Source organism: Pogona vitticeps, chromosome 1, assembly GCF_051106095.1.
Source record: "Pogona vitticeps strain Pit_001003342236 chromosome 1, PviZW2.1, whole genome shotgun sequence".
In the NCBI taxonomy this organism is placed as follows: Eukaryota; Metazoa; Chordata; class Lepidosauria; order Squamata; family Agamidae; genus Pogona; species Pogona vitticeps.
Window position 1 is genome coordinate 243380837 of NC_135783.1, and position 20414 is coordinate 243401250.

A 20414-nucleotide genomic window follows, 5' to 3' on the forward strand; every position below is an offset into this window, starting at 1 on the left:
GAATGGCACTGCTTCCCTTTCCTCAGTCAGTAATAGGTCTATAGCACTGTCTGAGGCCACATGAAAGCCACAGGAAGTAAGGACTACTCCACATGCACTTTTTCAGGACAAGGACTGGTCCCATTCTCTCTATGGTCAGGTCTACTAGTAGACAGACCTGGTTACATTTACACTTTCTAAACCCAATTTGACGGGGCTCCCTGCCACCAGTTAACCAGCACAGCTCCCAGGCAGAAGTACCTTGGACTGTCAGGTGGGCTTTGGAGCGTGCGTTGCCAATGGTGACTTTCACCATCCCACTCATGCCAGGAGTTGTCTGGCACAGCCTCAGTCTATGGACATGTCCCACACTCTCCATTTTCACTTGTGAACCAGGCTGTAGTTCGTCTCCATTGAGACTCCACTGAGGACTGAATGCTGGAGGAGCCGATATCTCGCACTCAAACTGAGCCTCGGAGGGAGCCACTACGTCCACGTTTCTCAGAGCACGGACCACCTGGATCCCCTCAGCTGCAGAGGCAGAGAATAACATCTGTTTTCCAGAAGATACACAGCATCCAGCCTCCAGTAAAAAGATACTGGCCAATTTGTAGTGGATTGGCAAGGGCGTTTGGGCTCTGAAAGGTCTAACCCATAGCATTATCAAGATGTGTGCCATTTTGGAAGGGAGGGACCAGGATTAGTATTTTGTGTGTGAAAGGTCTATGATCTTACTCGTAGTCCTGACAGAAAGCCCATGGGCTGTGAGTATGCAATGCCCCCCTATCACCTTATTCCAAGTGAAAATGCACTACCCCAAGCTTTTCTATTGCACGCTTTGTGTCTAGCTGGGGGACCCTGTGATTCTAGTAAAAACACAGTAAGTCTCACGCCCTCCCACTCGTTCCCTATTATGTCATGCCTCTTCTGTGTTCTTCCTCCATGCACTGTTGGCACTCAGTGTGATGCTTAGTCGTTTTCCCCCTTAACAACCAACCCATCTCACCTCCCTGCTGTTCTACATGGGCACTCACATGTTCCCCCTTACCCTCCACAAGCAGGCGAGCTGTGGAGCGATCATCCAGTGCATCACAGGTGTACAGCCCCTCATCTGCTGGCTCAACGCAGTGGATGATGAGGGTTCGGTAACAGTCCAAGTTGCAGATCTCATACTTGGGGCCAGCAAAGATCTCGGTGTCACCACGAAACCAGCGTACACGCCCACGAGACTGAGAAACTGTGCATTCCAGTGTGGCTTTGTGCTGTGCCAGTACAGTCTTGTCCCGCAGCGGTTTCACGATACGAATGGGTAATGCTGTTGAAGAAGAAGAGCCTGAGACTTTAAGGGGCTGGTTTCCTATCTCCAGACCACTAATCCCCAATTTCTGTTTGACGAAAGAGACCTGGGTCTTGGCAACGTATCTGGGACCGCACATGTGCTCATGTTTCTACCAGCCTAGGATCTCACAGAAGCCTACCCTCCCACTTTCTGACTTAATCCCTCCATTCTGCATATACATCTGCCCTCTGTCACATACATTTGCAAAAGAAACTTCTATCTTCATGTAGCGATCAATCTGTCTTTGTCTATCCATCCATACACAAAGAGAGACCTGGCCTATCTACAATATGATCATGTCATTCATCTACCTTCTCTGAAATGTGCTTTGTTTAGAATCCATTCCCTTCAAAGTTTAAACTGGCACCTAGCCATATGTGCATAGACACATATTCTCTCTCACACACACTCACTCTCTCAAAATTTACAGGCTAGTTTACCCCATTACTTCTGCACACACACTAACTTACTTTCTGCTCCACGTGATAATTCTAGTTCAGCCTTATATTACAGATGAGAAACAAAGCCAACTCTGAAATAGATTCCCTACCCTCCACGTCCAGGCGAGCTTCAGAAACAGCTGCTTTTGCCACAAAACGGATCTGGCCTGCATCTTCTGGATGGACACAGCACAACAGCAGGAAATGCCGGGCTCCTGATGAAGAAAGACAAGAGGAAAACCAGCATTTTTAAAGAGACATGTGGTGCTTTGCTTCCAGTCCCTGGGATAAAAGAAGGTCTAGAAAGGAATAACTGGAAGCAAGAACATTGTGTGCATTTGCTACACTGCTTATTAAGGTAATTAAGGACCTATCCCAATATAGATACTATTGTCGAATGGGATCTGAACATCTTTGATAAAACAGAGGTTTTATTCTCATTTCTCAGCAGTGAAACCATAGTATTCAGATGCTTGGAAAAAGATATTTTTTCCACATCTGTATATTGCAGCAGCTAGTACTTTGTAGGCTGCAGTTGTGCAAGTGAGTGGGTAATGCCTCTGACAAGACAAGTTGCCTTCCCCAGGCATGGTGCGGCCTTTTGAAACCAAAGCATAAATTACTCAGATAGACATTTTAAAATAAATAACAGGAACAATTCCAGGACAATGTCTCATACAGTATATTCCAAAGGGACTGTTATGTATGTGCTTACATTTGATATTTACAAAGAAAATACAGTACAGATGAATGGGTTCTATTGGTGGAATCAAGTCTGAAGAAAGATATCCCTTTCTTTCTCAAGATGTTCTGCTGTCATTTGATGAACTCCCTCCCCCCCCCCCACAAGGCTTTTAAAGCTTCCAATTTCTGGTCCTCACAAGGGAGTCCTAGGGCTGTTGGGCATAGCGGACATATGCCTACAGAGAGGGAGATATGGAGGCAAAAGACTTCCACTCTTGCAAGCCACCTAATTCAAGTGTGGAAGCATCTATCTCTATTGCTACTCCAAGCAGAAGCCCTCTGTAGCAGAATCTGAAACTATCAAGTTTTAACCCATGGTCTGTTGGCCTGCAAATACTGGCCTATTTAGATGTACTAACTAAACCATAAAATATCTGTTCCAGATGCCACCAGTCCAGGCAATTTCTGATGTCTCTTCATATGGATGATGCATTGAGCAGGACGTTGGACTTGATGGCCTTATAGGTCCCTTCCAACTTCATTATTTTATGATTAAACAGCCTCAAGCAGAGGAATCCAATAGAGTGAAGCTGTGAAAATTAATTGCCACTTCTTATGTCCTGCTAAAATCTGGCACATTACAAGTCTAAAACCATATGTAACATTAGAAGACAGGTTATCTCTTCTTTTGATCTAGCATATACTGTCCTTCAGCAATTGCATTTCTTGCTTACTTTGACTCTAGGTCAGTGGTTCCCAACCTTGGGTCCCCAGATGTTCTTGGACTAAAACTCCCAGGAGCCTTCACCATTAGCTGTGCTGGCCAGGATTTATAGGAGTAATAGTCCAAAAACATCTGGGGACCCAAGGTTGGGAACCACTGCTCTAGGTAAACTTGGTGGCATTAAATAATTCCATAGCTAAAACAACTGAAGACTGAAGGATTTTACTTACCTTCCTGACGTATTTTCACAGTGTTGGTAATTCTGATTCTCTCTCCATCTCGGAACCATTCACCTTTCACCTCCTCAAGGGACACCTCACACATAAAAACAGCATTCTCGTTCTCCCGCACACGCACATCCTCCAGGTCCCGCAAAATCTGCACCTGCCGTTCTACAGAAAGGGAAAGGACAATGGAGTATGGCTGAATGTGTTGCTACTGGGTGGCATATGGGCTCATTTCAATCCACAAAAAACACTGAATCTAAACTGTGCCTCTTAATTGAGGCCCACCCTTCCACAGCCCTTGGAACAAGTTAGCTGATATCATCTGAGCAAAACTGACGTCCCCTTCCATAAACTTCCAGCCAGATTCATGACAAAAAAGAACCACATAATCTAAGATTAGACAAAGAGTTGGACAACTTGCCTAAAGAGTCATATGAAATGTCTTGCTGGAACCAAACAAAGGCCTTTCTAGTCCAGCATATAATGGACTTAGTCAATGCTTCTGGGAAGCTTCCAAGTGGGACAGGAGAGCAATAGCCGTCTTTTTCACTGTTGCTTTCCAGGAACTGAAAATTCAATGTCATGCTGTCTGTGAGTAGCAATGTGGTGGCCTGGGGTCTGAACTGAAAAATGGGAGGTGAGCTACACACTCACACACTCAGAACACAATAATCATGGTCAATATCATGGTTCAAAAAATGACCTGTCAGATGCCTCCAAGAAGCCCTCTCTTCCTATTTTCCTGAGGATCTGGTATTCATAGATACACTTCTTCTGAATATGGAGGTTTCATTTAATGGTTGTATTTCACAACCATTGACTGTTCAGCCATTTCTAAATTCCAAGTAAGGGTGCAATCAGATGAGTATTTGTCTTGCTGTTTGGTTTGCTGTGAGGATGGGATGGTTCACTCTTTTTTTCTAATAATCAGTTGTCATAGTTGCTCAAGCAAAAAATCCATCCCTGGAGCATTCCCACCTGCACCTTTCTGGGTTCCTATCATGAGCATCTACACTTTGGATGGGTAGTGGGTGTGGGTAGCATTGCTCTGGTTTTTGTTAGTTTCCAGCATGTGCAATTACTGAAAATGAACTAAAGTGAGCTTGTGGTTGTCAAATTGCCTTCTGCTGTCAGTTTCTGCAGCAGTGAATTCAGCTGCGAGCATGCTCTCAATCTGACCTTTAAGAAAAGTCACAAAGGAAAAAAAATCTCTCTCATTGCTTCCTCCCATCTCTTTCCCCTTCCAGAAAGAAGCTCTTAAATTTTTTTTGAAGTGATGCAGTGCATCACTGCTGCCCTAGTACAATATACATTTTTAAACACTTCCTCTGCCCTTCCATGGAGCAGAGGAAGTGTTTAATTTGCCAATATTATAAAGGGGCTGTCTTCATATGGGAAATTGACAGTGAGGTGTGTATGTCATTTGGATTCAAGGATTGCAACCCAATGGCAGAATTGACCTCTCCCTGACCTTAAGTGACCTTATTTAGCCCACGCCAGCCCACTACAAGTGAACCCATGTAGACGAGCCCTAAGTTCTCTTTGGGTAGCCAAAAGCTTCCATCTCTGACAGATGCTGAAGTCAAATGGAATGAGTAGGCTTAAAGAATTAGTCATTAATAAAGGTTTTCCCTCCTACTTGGATCAGATAGCCTACTATCACTCACTTAGCTGAAATGGGTCTCCTATGACTCAGAATTATACAAGTTCTGTATTAGTATTTATATAATTGCTATGACTTCCTTCCAAACTTCCTGGGAATTGTAGCTTAAAAAGATAGTTTGAAATCCTCTATTTTAGATTGCTGGTCTTTTCCCTACTCATCACAGGCCAACAGTCTCAAGGTTCCTAAGGGGAATGATTTTTAAATCAGTTTCCATCTGTGATATATATATCATACATATGTGCCTACAGCAGCCACCTTTCCTGAAAGGAGCTGCAATGTTTTCTTTGTAAATGAGAAATTGCAGAGCTCAAGTAAACCTGGAAATCTGGTAGGTCCTTCTTTCTCATTTGAAATGTATATGCGGAGACAGATTGTCCTTTCTTGGTACAGAGTGAGAAGTACAGTACAGTATGTACTTGCAAGAGATGTTCTCCTCATTTTTGTGGCTTCTTATAGCTCCAGGACTTTGAAATTAAAAGCAGCTTCTGAGGATGAGTGACTTGGTTCAGATTAAACTCTGAGAAGCAGAATGGAATTTTTTTTCTGACTTTTAGCCTTTCCTACACAGTTTGGTTTCATCACAAATATGGAAGGCAGCAATACATCACCCCATGAGTGTTTTAGTTTCTATACCAGCCCACTGCACTGAGAAGGCATAACCTGTAGTTTTAAAAACAACATTGACAGGATACTGTCAATTTCTTTTAAAAGAAAAAAGAAAAAAAAGCATGACTTTCTGTTACTGAAATACTTTTCTTGCTTGGATAATTTTCTAAAAAATTGAACAATGAATGTTTATTCTAAACCCAGCTTCCTATACAAGCTGACCAAGCTTTCAGAATGAGATTCCAATGCACCAGTCAATCTCTGGGGCACAAGTAGCAGCTGTCAAGGGGACAAGAGGGCACAACTACATCATCTGGCAAAGACTATGCAACCCCCACCCCCCAAAAACAATGAAAAGCTTGAGGGAGACTTGTATGGTTCAATCCAATTCTAAATGCTTAAATGTTTGATTGTTGTTGTATTAGATTGTTTTTTATTGTTTAATGTTGATTTTTTTTGACTACTTGGTACGGCTAGATGTTTGCCTATTGTTCATTTTATGTTGTAAACCACCCAGAGTGGCCTTTAGTTCGATGGGTGGTATATTAAACAAAAAAACAAAATCCCAACTCAAGCCTCCTCCCAAAGCACTGCTTTCATTGTGATCTCAGGTCATCCTTACCAAAGACTCGCAGTCTGGCAGAGGCCCGGCAGTCACCAGCATCACACATGTACTCGCCCGCATCTTCAAGGCTGCAGTGGCTGAGTTGCAGGAGGCGTCGGCGTCCCACTGAATACATGCGGCAACTTGGCCCCGGTTGCATCTCCTTTCCATCCTGTGACAATCAGAAACACAGAACCTAGTTGAACACTGAGCAAGACAGCAGAAAAGGAGAGAGAGCACTGGACTGACTGCTGTTTTCAGGTTTGCTGATGAGATAGTGGGGAGATATGGGCCATGCTGCCAAGTAAACTGGCCCGCCCCTTCAGAAGAGGAAGTTCTGCTTTGGGGGATATGAATCAAGGAGAGTTAAAGGAGAGGATAATGTCATAATTAGTAATCTCACCTTGTACCACTTCACTTCAGCCATGGGCCGGGACAGCTCGCATTCAAAGGTGGCTGACCCAGTCTCAGGGATGCCCATATCCTGGGGAAGGCGCAGCATAGTAACTGGTGGCTCTGCAGGGACATGGACAAAAGGCAGGAACAAGTGGCACAGAAATGCATCTAAATGGAGACTTAAAAGATTTAATGGCATCAAAAGACTACGCTTAGCAAAGCTAGAATGTGCCTCCTCGACTGGCACAATGCACCAGCTTTCAGCCTCATCCAAGTTCAGTTTGGAGAACACTCTCCCAACTTCCTCTTCTCTCTCCACCTCCAGTCTGCCATGTTTATCAGCCAACATCTACCTAGCATTGGGCTGCAAGTACATTGATCTTTACTCACCAGCCCATAAAAACCTTTAAAAGTCCTGAAAGATCAGCCCAAGGGCCCATGTAGTCCAGCCTGTTTCCTGCAGTGGGAAATACTTCTAGAGCAGTGGGTCCCCAGATGTTCTTGGACTGCAGTTCCCAGAAGCTTTCACCACTGGCTGTGCTGGCCAGGATTTCTGGGAGTTGTAGTCCAAGAACATCTGGGGGGCCCAAGGTTGAGAACCACTAGAGAAATCAACAAACATCACAGGAGAATTCAGGGCTATTGCTTCCCAGTACTTTAACTGGTAGTCAAAGGAAGGTTGCCTCATGACTAGTAGCCATGGGCTCATAGCGTTGTTTTCCAAACATTTTTCTAATCCCCTTTTCATCTATCTGAGCTAATCACATCTTTTGACTGTGAATTCTGTGATTCTGCTGCATGAAGAAACTTGTACTTCAGTGATGGGTCAGGCGTGCTGCCAATTGTCATGCAGCTCAAAGCAGTAGGAGTTTGGGAGTCCAGCGACTGCCGTGCCCTCTGTGGCCATGATACCTGAAAGGGAGATGCCGATCTCCCAGCATGAATGTGCACCAAAGAGCTGCAGCCAAAAGACTGGCTTTGTTGCTAGCAAAAAGAATTACTGGCAGCATCCTTCATCAGCTGGCATGCCCATGTCAGGGCCAGGGCCTGTCTAAGGAGAAGCTTTGCACGCTGCCCTGCTCAGCTGTTTAAGAGCCCAGACCTAAGCGTACAATAAAGCAGTAGGCAACATCAGCAGAGCTACTCAAGATAAAAGGCCTAAGAGTCAAACCAGATAAAACTCTTTACAATATCATGAGAAAAAGTCTTTCCTCAAATGTTGAAAAATGCCTGTAAGTCATACTGTGTAATTTTTCATCTCTTACATATCTTGCATTTAGTCTGCTCCATTATAGATTGAATTTTATTAGTTATTCTAAAGCAAACTCTTGACAAGTCTGATTGCGGAGGGGCATATTTCGGGGGGAGGGGACTCACTGTAAATGGAAAATGGATTCCTTGCAGTAGAATACAAATTCCCCTCAATGTGTAGTTTGACCCTATAACACCATTGACTGCAGGTATCAGGCGGCTGCATGCAGAGACTTTCTTCTACCCTAAGGCCATCCCAGTCATTGCGTACAGTTAAACCTCTTCCTCACATACTCCTCTGTTCTCTACCCCTGAAGAATGTATTACATAGACAGAAGTCTCCTAAGTCTCCCGTACCTCGGACAGTAAGGTGGGCACTGCTCCGCACAGTGTCAGCAGTGAAGGCCACAGTTCCCGAGTCATCTAGGGTCAGGCCCAGCAGGGTCAGGCTGTGTATGCAACCTGTGTTGCTCACTCGGCAGATAGAACTTGGCTTCACACGGATGCCATCCCGTGTCCAGACCCCAGACACATTGGGATGCGAGAGTTGCAGCTCAAATGTTACTGTCTCCTTTTCAAAGGTCTCCACATCCAAGAGTGGTTTCTTCACCATCACTTTTCGGGCTGGAGTGGGTGAAGGACGGAAAAAGAGTTAATGGAAATCTCTCTCTCTCAGTTTCCTTCTCTCTCTCCCCCACCATGACAAATGCAGTTGGTCTTCAATATTAACAGAAGAAGGGTAGAGAAAACTAGAGGCATGCAATCCTTTCCCAAGACAGTATACTAGGACTGTCCTTCACTGTTGCTCCCACATGTACAGAAGTGCCTTCCCTGCCTGTCCTATTTTGGCAAGATCCAATCAAGATCCAAGAAGGTCTTGAATGGATCTTACCAACAGAAGGCATGGTTCTGTACAGAACTAACTCTGACCCTGTCAAGGGAACTTGAATTCTCAGGAAAAGATGCGAAAGAAACCAGAGGTTGGGCACCTACGTTCCACACTTAGCTTGGCTTGGGTGCGGTCATGAAGGCTTTCACATCGGTAGATGCCTCGGTCCACAAGCTCAACACTGTAGATGGTGAGAGTACGTTGGGACCCATGCGCCTCCATTGAGTATTTGGTGTTTGGTTGCAGCAGGATGCCTTGTTTCATCCACTGCACCTCAGCACTCTCCAGGCTCAGTTCCACTTCCAAGCGCACATCCTGACCTTCCTCGGCCACCAAGTCATGCAGAGTGTGCACAAACAGCACCTGAGCTTCTGTAGAAAGAAACACCAAAGGTTGCCCACCTGCAAGTATTTCTACTGTCCTGATGCATTCTAGGCCATAGCCTTGCGTTATCAGCTGGGAGAGAAGACTAAAATCATAAGCTCTCCTACACTAATCATTTTGGCCAGGACTGGGTACACTTAGCTTATTTCCAAGCAAAGAATCTGGTGTCTTAAGAACTTTGCATTCAGAACTTGGAAGGTGAGGGACATAAAGTTTTGAAAACTGGACATGCAATGCGTTGCAGAATCTCCGAAGATGAAAGCTAAGGAGAATTTCCAACAGAGTTTCTGTTATCCACTCTATATGGCTAAATTAAACTTAATCAACAAATAAGGACAACTGTTCTTAACGTTAACACTTTATTCTAATCACAGAACCTGGATGTTCTTCATGCAAAATTCAGAATAGACAAGTGGATGGGAGAATAGATAAGATACAGATACAGTATTGGCTGACTTCCTTCTTGAAGCTCAGAGTCATCTCAGGGATGTGGACACCTACTTACTGCCATCAACACCAAACCACAAGTCCCTCTCTTGGTATATCCCAAAACCATATGAGTGGAGTTGCCCTTCCTCTTACCTTGCACACTGAGCCTGGCTGAGCTCATGAGGCCTTCTGCATAGATGGTGACTATGCCAGTGTCACTCAGCCTACACTGTCGTATTGTGAGGATATGGCACAGCCCATTCCTGGTTGTGGTCAAACGTTCATTGGGCACAACTTCTTGGCCATTTAGCTGCCACTCCAGGGCCACATCTTCTGGAGACACCACGACTTTGAAGGTAGCATCATCACCTTCTAGCACTGTTAAGTTATGCAGCTCAGAAATGATTTCCACCAACCTTGGAACTGGAGAGAAAGTGCTGTGAGTCAGGGAGGGCTGAATCTGTTTTAATCTTTGGCCATCCCAGAAACTTGGATGCAGCCCGACAGGGGAATCCCAACCTGCACCCTCGTAGCATCTCTATGGATTTTACAGGAAGGCCCTTCTAGACAGAACTCCACGTGCCTGTCTCCAAGTCCACGGAGAAGAGAATTCACACAATAAGTGAACTGTGCAGGGCCCCTAGTCCTCCTCCTCTCTTATTACAATGTACAGAGGATTGTGGATATTGGTTCTCAGATTCAGAGAAGGGCAGGTTACTTATTTGTAACTATAGCTGTTCTAGTGGTCATCTGTGAATTCACACTACTGGGTTGTTCTGTACCTGAGCAGATATCTCCTGAATCTTCCAGAACCTAGAAAACTGTTAGCCCCACTCTACTGCCTGGTGAATGCTTCTCAACCCAATGGTTAATTCCTAGTTCCATTCTGACCGCTGCTGAATAAAGTAGAACCCACGGCAGACAGAGACATGATTGGGTGTGTTGCGCAAATTCACAGATGACAGCTTGAAGAATTACAGTTACAGGTAAGTAACCTGTCCTCCTTCTTTGTAGTCTCTGTAATTCACACTTATGGGTGACTAACAAGCTCACTTACTGGCTGGTGGGATGGTGTGTCAATACTCAACTGGCATCTGACAGTGATGAAGGATTCTTATCACCAACATCTTGTTCATCTGATGTATCTAGAAGTGAGGGTGATTCCGGAAAAGAGATATTTTTATCTTCTGTGTCTGTGGAGTTTTGTTGTATTTCAGTGATCTTATCTTTTTCTTTTGTAGCTTTAGACTTTAGTTTTGGATGGACATCTGTTTCCAGGACGCAGGACTAATAACTTAGTCAGCTTTAGTTTTAACCATTTCCCCTGACTGCATGTTTGTGTGTGTGCGTGTTTGTGTGTTTGTCTTATGTGTTCTTTGAACTGGTTCTGTAGATTGAGGTCTATAGCTAGATTTGGTATTGGCAAGTGAATGCTGAGACTCCTGTGTGGATTAGTCCAATTTCTAAGATCCAGTTGGTGTCAAGGATGCAGAGTTGGAACGATCAGATACAGTAAGTGGTGTTCGCGTTTTGTCTTTTAATTTGGTTAGTGAGGTGCTTAGAGTCTCAACCTGGAGCAGATTTCAGCATTGTCTGTATCTGTTTTCCTTGATTCTGAATGTCAATGTTGGGGTGCCTTTGGTGTCAATGTTTCCAACCTACTTTTGTCTCCTGCTTGCCAGGTATCACAGTTTGAGCAAACTTCCACAACAAGCTTCCTTGATTTCGATTGATGATGTGATGCCTTTATGGTGGATGGCTGATCAGAATCATAATCTGATGACAAAGCCAATGTTGAGTGGGGACATTGCTGCATTGAGTGTTGAGAAGGCTGTGGAGACTTCAGAATGGGCACACTTTGTCCTTTGTGCTGTTCTGGCATTGGTAAGCCTGGCATTGGAAATCCTGAAATTGAGCTATGGTGCAGGGCCACATGTCCTAATCTTTGTACTCATTAGTATAGGGTGACATGAAAGGCCACTCAGCACCCACACTGAATTGAGATAGGGCTCTGTAGAAGAAAAGGGAAAGGTAAAAATTGTCCCCCATGGCATCTGCCCTTAGGGGGCAGGAGATCATCTGTCCATTTGGAGGTTTTCTGAGACCGATGGTCAAGCAGCCATAGATTATGTAAATGATGGAAATAAAATATTGACTCTTTTGCAGTGTTGATGTTTCTCAGCATGTTTTCAGTGGGTTGAGATATGCACTCCTCCGGATATTGGTGTCAGGTGGCTCTATTCTAATCAACGTGACAGAGGTGGGGAGGCATTGAGAGAGAGACATGGGGCTTCATCTTCCCCTGGTAGGAAATGCAGAGAAACTAATTCTTTCTGTTCTTTTGGCTTATGAAGTTAAGGGCTGAGATGGGGGCCAGACCACTACCTATGTTTTATCTGCACCTTTAGTCTTTTTCAGTTTTGTCTTTTCCATGAGAGGTGTCTTCTTTTTCCTCTACACGGATAGGTCAGTTTTGACATTGATGGTCTCGAAGCCATGTTTTTTGGGAATGAATGCTACATCCCCAATGCTTACAGAACCAGTTCCTTTGGGGTAGTTACGGTTGTGTTGATCTGGGTGAACTCCATAAGAGTGGATTTTGCCAGGGTCTTGTATACCGATGTTGATGGTTCCATGGGCTCTTTTGAGAGTATCAGCCATGTGTAGGAATTTTTCCCAGATGAATAACTTAAGTCTCGACTGCCTGTTTTTTTATTGCAACTTTTGTAAATTTCTTACAAAATTGGCAGAATGGCATCTGATGACCCTCTTCAAAACAGTAGAGGAATTTAAAGTGTCCATCCTTGAGAGGGATTTTGTTCTTACAAGTCTTGCATCTCTTGAACAGGGCCATAGAGGCCACAAAAAGGTACGGGGTAAACAATGAAAACCTACACTCTCTTTTTTCCGGTTAAAGGAGAAAAGGGAGAGGAGGAAACAATGGCTAACCAGAGAAGGGAAGGGGGAAACTACATGATTTTAAGTACAATCAGGCTCTGAAATGACCATTGAAGTGCTGCTAGAGTTAACCATTAGGTGGAGGGCCATGTGCTGATACAGTGGGGCTAACTACTTTTTCCTAAGCTCTGGAAGATACTGAGGACATCTGTGCAGGCACAGAACAACCCATTAGTGCGAATCACAGAGACCACAAAGAAGAAAAACTATTCTATAGGAAGAACACAGACACACAGGCAGCTGCTAGGTAGTCCTTTCATGCGGGAGATTTTCCCCGTCCTATCTGGCAATGCCAGGGACTGAGCCTTGGACTTTCTGCAATGGGAAGCAAATGTTTTTCCACTGAGCTATAGCTCTCCCCTAAAGGACTCACTCTGAACTGTAAGGATCGCCAGGGTGCGGTCATCGTTGCTTTCACACGAGTATTCACCAGCATCCTCAGGCACCACATGGTGCAGGGTCAAGGAACGCTCCCGCCCCTCTGCTCGGATCTCCAGGCGTTCGTTGGGCTCCAGTTCCTTTCCATCCTTCAGCCACACAACATCACCTTTGGTTTTGCACAGCTCACACCAGAACAGCACTGTCTCTCCTTCCAGTGCTGAAACGTCTGAGAGTCCTCGAACAAACTTAACTGGCAGTTCTGGGGGGAGCAAAGAACAGTGCAACAGTAGTGAGCAGACCACAGCAAAAGGGAAGGTTGGAGGTTTTTTGGAACCACCACATGAAAGCCCAAGTTTTCATGTAGCAGCTCACGATTTTGACAGGACCCCAAGACCCGTTGTTTCCCTTCTTTCTACATTTCTTGTACTCATGACACATTTGAGGATTTGCTAAGGACAGCATTTGCTAAAGACTTGGAATCAAGAGAGATCTAGAAAAGGTTTCCAGTGAGATCTGGAGGAGAGACTTCTGCAGTAGCAAACCTCTCCTCAAGTTCTCCTTTCTTTACATATCCATTGAACTCAACATCCAACAGGTATTTCTACTATGTATTTCCTGCACAAACTCTACATAAGGAAATTAAGTAAACACATGCAAATTCTATTTATTTATGCCAGATGCAGACCCTGAGCACAAGGAACTGTACAGTCTTGGCAACAGTTATGCTGAACTATTCCAAGCCAAAAGTACCAGCTGCTCTAGCAAGGAGCAGAAAATCTTGTGTAAATATATTACCGTAAAACCAGTAAGCGATTCTAATTCTAATGTAGAAAGCAGCACAAGTTGCTTTCACAAGGGGCTCAGGAAAAACATAGGAAGTCTACATATATGAAGCTGAAGCTTATGTTGGGAGCAGCGGGGTAGGGTGCACAACTAGTCTACCTGTAAACAATATACAGTACCATGGTTTCCTTGCAACAGCTGTTATGGCTTTATCCCAGCACCACAGTAGTCTAGCAGGAGATTCCACACCAGGCAAAATCCTCTCTTTAGTATATCCATTAAAAATAGGGCAACATCAGGGGTTTTAAATGGATTGTTGTGCTCTGTTGTTTAAAAGTGTTTTCATATTTACAGTATCTTAGTTACCATTCTAATAGAATAAGTGTTTAATTCTTTTTTAATATTTGTACGCTTACTGTTTTTAGCTTTTAAATGCTGTTTTAATGATGCAAGCCACCTTGGGTCCTTTTGGGGAGAAAGGTGGGGTAGAAATCCATCCAAACATTGACTCTAAGAACTCCTCCTGATCAGGCAATATCTATTTTATGGTGTCCATCCCACAGGCTCAAGAAGTGCCACCAGTTACTTATTGCCCCCCTTCCCTGGCACCAACCGCTTACCTTTGACACTAAGCTCAAAATGCAGTTGGTCATGAGGAGAGTGGCATATGTACTCGCCAGCATCAGCCTTGCCCACATTGCTCAACAGGAGGCTGTGTACTCGGCCGTCCTGACGCAACTGGCAGTGCTCGCCTGCCCCCAGAGTGCCACGAGGTCCTTCCCAGCTCACCACAGCTGCTTCCTTGGAGACAATAGCTGAGAGCACAGCACTGCCCCCCTCCAGGACCAAGACCTTCTCTGGATACTCTGGTTTGGGTACAAACAGAACTGGGGCCTCTGGTGACAGAAGGGAAAGAAGCATAAGTGGGGAGGGAGGAAAGGTTAAGGTCCACCTCTAAGCCTCAGTGTGCACCTCTTCTACTGGAGCAGTTCCTAAACCAAAAACACATTTACAACACACAACATTAAATCGAATAAAATTAAACTACATTTCTCATATACACATTTCTCCACCTGTGCCACCTTCCCCCTTAGGATTAGATTCACATTCTTTCTTCTTACATTTCATACCACCCCATTTCTCTCCAGAAATACATTGATTCTTCTCACCGTGTATCCCCCCTCCCTTAGCAAAAGATATATTCCAGAAATACATTCCATATGTCTTTAAAATGATTACTTTTTGATATTCCTCCACTTAATTTAATTTCACAAATCAATTTGTCATTAATTCCCATACGCCATATTTCCCTGTACCACTCCTCAGTATTAATTTGGTTATCACTTTTCCAATTCTTTGCAAATATTAATCTTGCCACTGTGGCTGTTATAAGAATTAGTTCCTTTTCTTCTCTCTTCACTTGATTATCATTAACCATATTCAGTAAAGCTATCATAAGACACATGTGAATACCAGTCCAGTTATTTCCCTAAAATCCTTAAAAACCAATATTCCTTCCTTCCTCTTTATTTCAGAAAACCACCACATGTGCAGAGTGTCCCTTTTTTCATCTCTTCTCCAGCACAGAGATGATACATTTTTATTTAATGTAGTCAACAGTAATAGTTTTCTATAACCGTTATGGACGTATTCTTCATAATTATTTTATTACACATTTTACTCCAGTCTTCCCCTTTAATTTCTTAGTCTCCCACAGCGTTATCAGAATGATGGACAAAATCCTGTTGTGTAAGTTATGACTGTGGAAGTGTGATGACATCACTGGTAGCAGGAGATTTTTGGTCATCGAAGAGTTCCTACTCCTATTCTGAGGCTCCCACGGCTCATATGCAATGAAGCTGATTATGTCCAAGCCAGACAAGCCATGGAGTAGAAGTAGAAACTCCTTAATGATGATCAAAATCTTCCCATGTATGTCATAACCCTTCCACAGGTGGAACCTATACAACAGGATTTGGCCATTCTTATAACTGAAACATTAGATTTCCAAATTTGTGTCAAACTCTGACTTTCTGAATCAGGAATTCACTTCCTGCCCTACACCACTAGGAAAGAGAAAACTCTCAAGGTCAACTTTTGAGACCAACAGTTAACAGCCTGCACCCAGAATCATTGTCAGATTCTTAGCACTGTAAGGCATACGTTTCTCCTATCACAGTGCTGCATATCTTTATCCCCTTTTGAAGCCCTTTCCCCTATGCTTATATTCCCTTCACCACCAACATACGTATGTGTCATGGCACACAGCTCTCACATAGTAGCTGTAGTTCTCCAGGAACATAAGGAACATGGGGAGGAGGAAGAGGCAACATCTGGGACAGAAGCTTCTCCTTTGAATCTGCAGCATCTTACCTCGCACATATGTTGTGAAATGCACCTCATCATCTCCAGTATTGCAGGTAAAGGTGCCACTATCACCTGGCTCAGCTTGCCTGATGGTTAGGCTACGCAATAGCCCATCACTGCTCATGACCACATGTGGCCCAGGGTAAAGTGGCCGCATGTCTTTCAGCCACTGGACAGAAGCCTTCTCTTGGGAAAGTCGAGCAACCAGTGTCATGTTCTCTCCTTCCTCGACCTCCACAGGCACCTGAGCTTCTGCTTTATTCACAATATGCACAGGGGGTGCTAAGGAAAAGAAGACCTCTTTGTAAGTAAGGCTGAATATATTTTGTTATGCTAGGGAAGGAGACTTAGACCCACCACAAAGCAAAGTGAGGCAAGAGGAAATCTAGGGTTATAATTTAAGGTCAGGAAGGTATAAAAAGGTTTTGCAACTGTAGAAAAGCTTTATTTAAACTACAGCGACATTTAATGTATTGTCTTCTTGGACAGATATTTAGTGCTGCCATCCTGCTACAAAACTGAGATTACCTGGCACAAATTCAGCATTTCTAGATAGCAACATGAATCACTTCCTTCTATTAATTATTGGCTGGAATCTTGTTGCTTAGCATAGTAAGTCACAACTACAGTGGCTCATTTGAATAAATTAATGGACAATTTGACTCACCAAATCTCCAGTGATTCAACAGTACAATTTATTAAGCTAAGCAACAGGATTTCACCCACTGAAATGTAAACAAAGAATAATGTAAATGAAGTCAAGCCTTTTAAATCACTGTTTTTCTTTTTCTTTCTTTCTTTCTTTCTTTCTTTCTTTCTTTCTTTCTTTCTTTCTTTCTTTCTTTCTTTCTTTCTTTTCATTAACAGCTGTTGCAATTTGGATTTTCTGGCTCAGGAAACAACATTTTTTCAGCCATTCTTGTATATGGGCATAGATGTTTCTATTTGGTGCAAAACAGAACTACAACTATCATTTTATAAAACAAACAAATAAACAGAACATCTACTTCTTAATTTCATATCTCAGGAAACAAACACATTCTGACATTTAGACAAGCCTTCCTTAACCTGCTGCTACCCTCCAGAGGTGCTAGATGTCAGCCACAGCAAGCATAGCAATAGATTATGCTGTCTAGGGATGATAGAGGCTCTAGACAAATGTATCTGGAGGACACCAGGTTGAGAAAGGCTGATTGGCACAATGCCAGCAGATAAAATATAACTCAGTGTGGTGCAGTGGGAACTGAATAGGATTCAATGCTCAGTGACAGAACTACCTTGTTGATCCTTCATCCTGTGCTTTACTTTTAGAAAGATCATTAAGTATCCAGAACAACCACATCTAAGCAAATCTATGTGGTAACTACTACAGGTTGCAACCTCCCACAGTCCTTGATGAAACTGTAGATTGTGTTGATGATTTTGAACATATACGACTGGGCAAGAAGACTTAACTCCTCCAGCAGGAGACACTATGAGGAATGACACCAAGGGCTTTTCTCAAATAGAAATGTGCAGCCAGCTATACTAATGCCCTGAATTCACTCCTTGGACTCCTCCCTTCCTTGCATAAGGGCACAGTGTCCAGTTCCAGATGTGGAAAAGGACACCACTCCTGAGTGCTGGCACCTCACTTCTTTGCCAGAGTCTGCTGAGATATTTCCCTGCCTCTCCTTGAGGCACCTGTCCTGGTATGGGCAGACCATGCCAATGTTCATACTTTGAACAAATCTCTAGTCAATAAGGCTCCCCCGTGCTTTCAGTGAGGACAGCAATTGTTGGCAGAAGGTACCATGGCGCCTGGGAGTCTGCTGGCGTTAAATGTAACCCCCTCACCAGCAGAAGGGAGTCAGAGTCCCTTCACTTCTCACCTGCCCCGTCGCCTTGCCACATTTCTCTTGGCTCACAGTTGGAAGCAAAGCTCTTGCTTCCTGTACTAAATCCCAAACTGCTGCTCAGAAACACAGGAGCCTGCAATTAATGAGGCTTTCAGCTGCAACTTCCAGTTACTTCAGCTAATGAGATATTTTATTAACAATAACAATTAATAATGCTTGGCATTTATACAATGTTTTAATATGTTCAAAGTCATTCACAGACTTTATCTCAAAAGTCCTTGTGGAATAGTTATTACAAATACTGCAGTTCATGAGACTGAAGATAAAAATTAATGGCTTCTCTTCAATTACCTCACGACTTCATAGATAAGAAGAATGTTGAACCAGGAACTTTCAGCCTCACATATAGCCATTACACTACACCAGTTCTTCAGCCTTCGTTCTAACCAAGAGGCAACAGAGTTAGTAACTTTTTAATATGTTCTGACTTCTGGTGCTTTTTAGGCTCAAACCACACAATTCACTCAACTCTACATTTAGAAGAGAGCTCCATAACATGGCAAAAGGCATCTGCTCTTCCTAGCCCTAGCTCTTCCACCTTGGATTTTATAAATTAGCTTGGTAGTTTTGTGATTGGCTCATTGGATATTCACTTCAAATACATTTAATAAGACAAGGCGATCAGAAGGAATCACAATTTTGAGGGATAAGCGCTTTCAACTCAGAAATGTGAGCTGAGCATCTTGTGATTGTAACTTTCAAACCCACCTCTAGCTTACTAGTTTTCTCTTTGAGGAGGTCTTACCTGCTACTTCTGCTGTGAACACCATCCGGTCAGTGCCTGCATCACATAAATAGGAGCCTGAATCTCCTGGTTTGGCCCCAAGAATGGTGAGTTTTCGGTGTCTTCCATGAGCTTCAATGCGAACATGCTTGCTGGACACTAACTCCTCGCCGTTTCGCAGCCAATGCACAACAGCACTAGGGGAAGACACCTTGCAAGCCAATACTAGAGCTTCTCCTGCTGCCACGGAGTGGTGTTCAGGCACCCCTGTGTTTCCCACAATGGAGATGGGAGGTTCTTAAGAAGCAGAAAGAAAGAGGTGTTGCAGTGCAGAGCAGAGACAACAGGACTTGCTCATTTAAAAGACAGGCACCGTCGGTCAGGTACTAGGTAACGCTACTAAAAGCCCTTGTAGCTGAGCAGAAACATCAAAACTGATGAGGCAGAAGAAGCATGGAATAAACAGCACACTACAGGAACTGAGAAAGGGGAGAGGCGACATTAGTTTTTTTTCTGATCTAGACAGAGAAAAGAGCTGGTATGTGTCAGGCATGAGGCAAGTCTGGGGTAGGGGTAGGACCTGGTCAATGGGGCAAGGACCGCAAATCTACATGGGTAAAGCACATTGACTATGATCTAATTTCATTTTCTTCCATATGTTTGAAGAAGTGGACTTGATCGATGAAAGCTCAGATTAAAATATAATAGTCTTTAAGGTGCCACATGTTTTTTGTCTTTGGTTTTGTTTTGTTTTCCTTTGGAATTTGCCTCATATTTCAGAGGAAAGGGGACTTTTTTTGCACAAGACAAGTAAGCCATTTGCTCTGGAACACTGAGCACCAACTTATATAGTGACTGTGGGAACATTCTGGGATGTATAAGGAAAACCATAGGCCTAGGCAAAGCGGAAAACGTTTCATGAAAGCAGGTAGTGTCAGTAGAACTACCCAGAAAGCCAGTTCTTGCTGAAGTCTGCAGGGCCAGACTTCAGTAAAGTATGACAAAATATGTTATTTTTTTGTATAATGGCATGTATAAGTATTTAACGCTGGTGTCAGGAAAGGTCAGAGGAAAAACAAAAGAACTACAGAAAACGAGGAACTACAAAATTGCTGAAAGCACAAACAAGTCTGAACAGGGCTGAACAAGCCTCTATCGAGCCTATAAAAGTGTGCCACTGCCTTTATTCTAGCTGCCTTTGTGAGAAGATCCTGTTGGACTCCCGTTGCCTTGTGCCGCCCTACTTGGAAATAGATATTTTACTTTTAACAAAACCATCTGCGTTGAGAGACTCTAATTGTTTAAGAATCTTGAATCTCCTAAATATTTGGTGAATCAAAAAAAATTTCTTACACGACCTAGGCTGATGCGCCAGTGTGATCATTGTCCATTATTTGCAGACACTCATTGACCACTGGAATCCATTATGCAATTAGGCAGCTATTCCAGATCACATACTGTACAAAAGTACATGATCTGTCAGATGCTCAAGCATTACATTCATCTGTCACAACAACTCATTTATCAGGTGCTTATCTGAATTTTCACATCTACTTCTAAAAACTTTAGGGGGTCCCTACTAGTTCAGAATAAAGAGTTGTTTAGTCCAGCATTCTGTTTCCACAGCAGCCAACCTGAGGCCAACGGGAAACCCCCACTAGCAGGATGTGAGTGTAATAGCACCT

General features: G+C 43.6%; 1 protein-coding gene across 6 annotated transcripts in view; it reads right to left on the minus strand.

The window, feature by feature from the left end:
- OBSL1 (obscurin like cytoskeletal adaptor 1) overlaps nt 1–20414 on the minus strand; it is a 70093-nt gene that overhangs the window by 319 nt on the left and 49360 nt on the right. For 3 of the 6 annotated variants that reach the window (XM_072985343.2, XM_020792121.3, XM_020792117.3), the window contains 13 exons: nt 18751–19026; nt 16114–16389; nt 14361–14636; nt 12950–13216; nt 9772–10041; nt 8910–9176; nt 8274–8540; nt 6673–6785; nt 6288–6441; nt 3397–3558; nt 1869–1973; nt 1028–1294; nt 241–510 (listed from right to left, as the gene is read on the minus strand). In XM_072985343.2, the coding sequence (XP_072841444.2) occupies nt 241–510; nt 1028–1294; nt 1869–1973; nt 3397–3558; nt 6288–6441; nt 6673–6785; nt 8274–8540; nt 8910–9176; nt 9772–10041; nt 12950–13216; nt 14361–14636; nt 16114–16389; nt 18751–19026 (2970 nt within the window). Of the gene's footprint in view, nt 1–240; nt 511–1013; nt 1295–1868; nt 1974–3396; nt 3559–6287; nt 6442–6672; nt 6786–8273; nt 8541–8909; nt 9177–9771; nt 10042–12949; nt 13217–14360; nt 14637–16113; nt 16390–18750; nt 19027–20414 lie in introns of all 6 variants that reach the window. The other 3 variants (XR_013540668.1, XM_020792119.3, XM_020792118.3) reach the window with 3 other exon arrangements.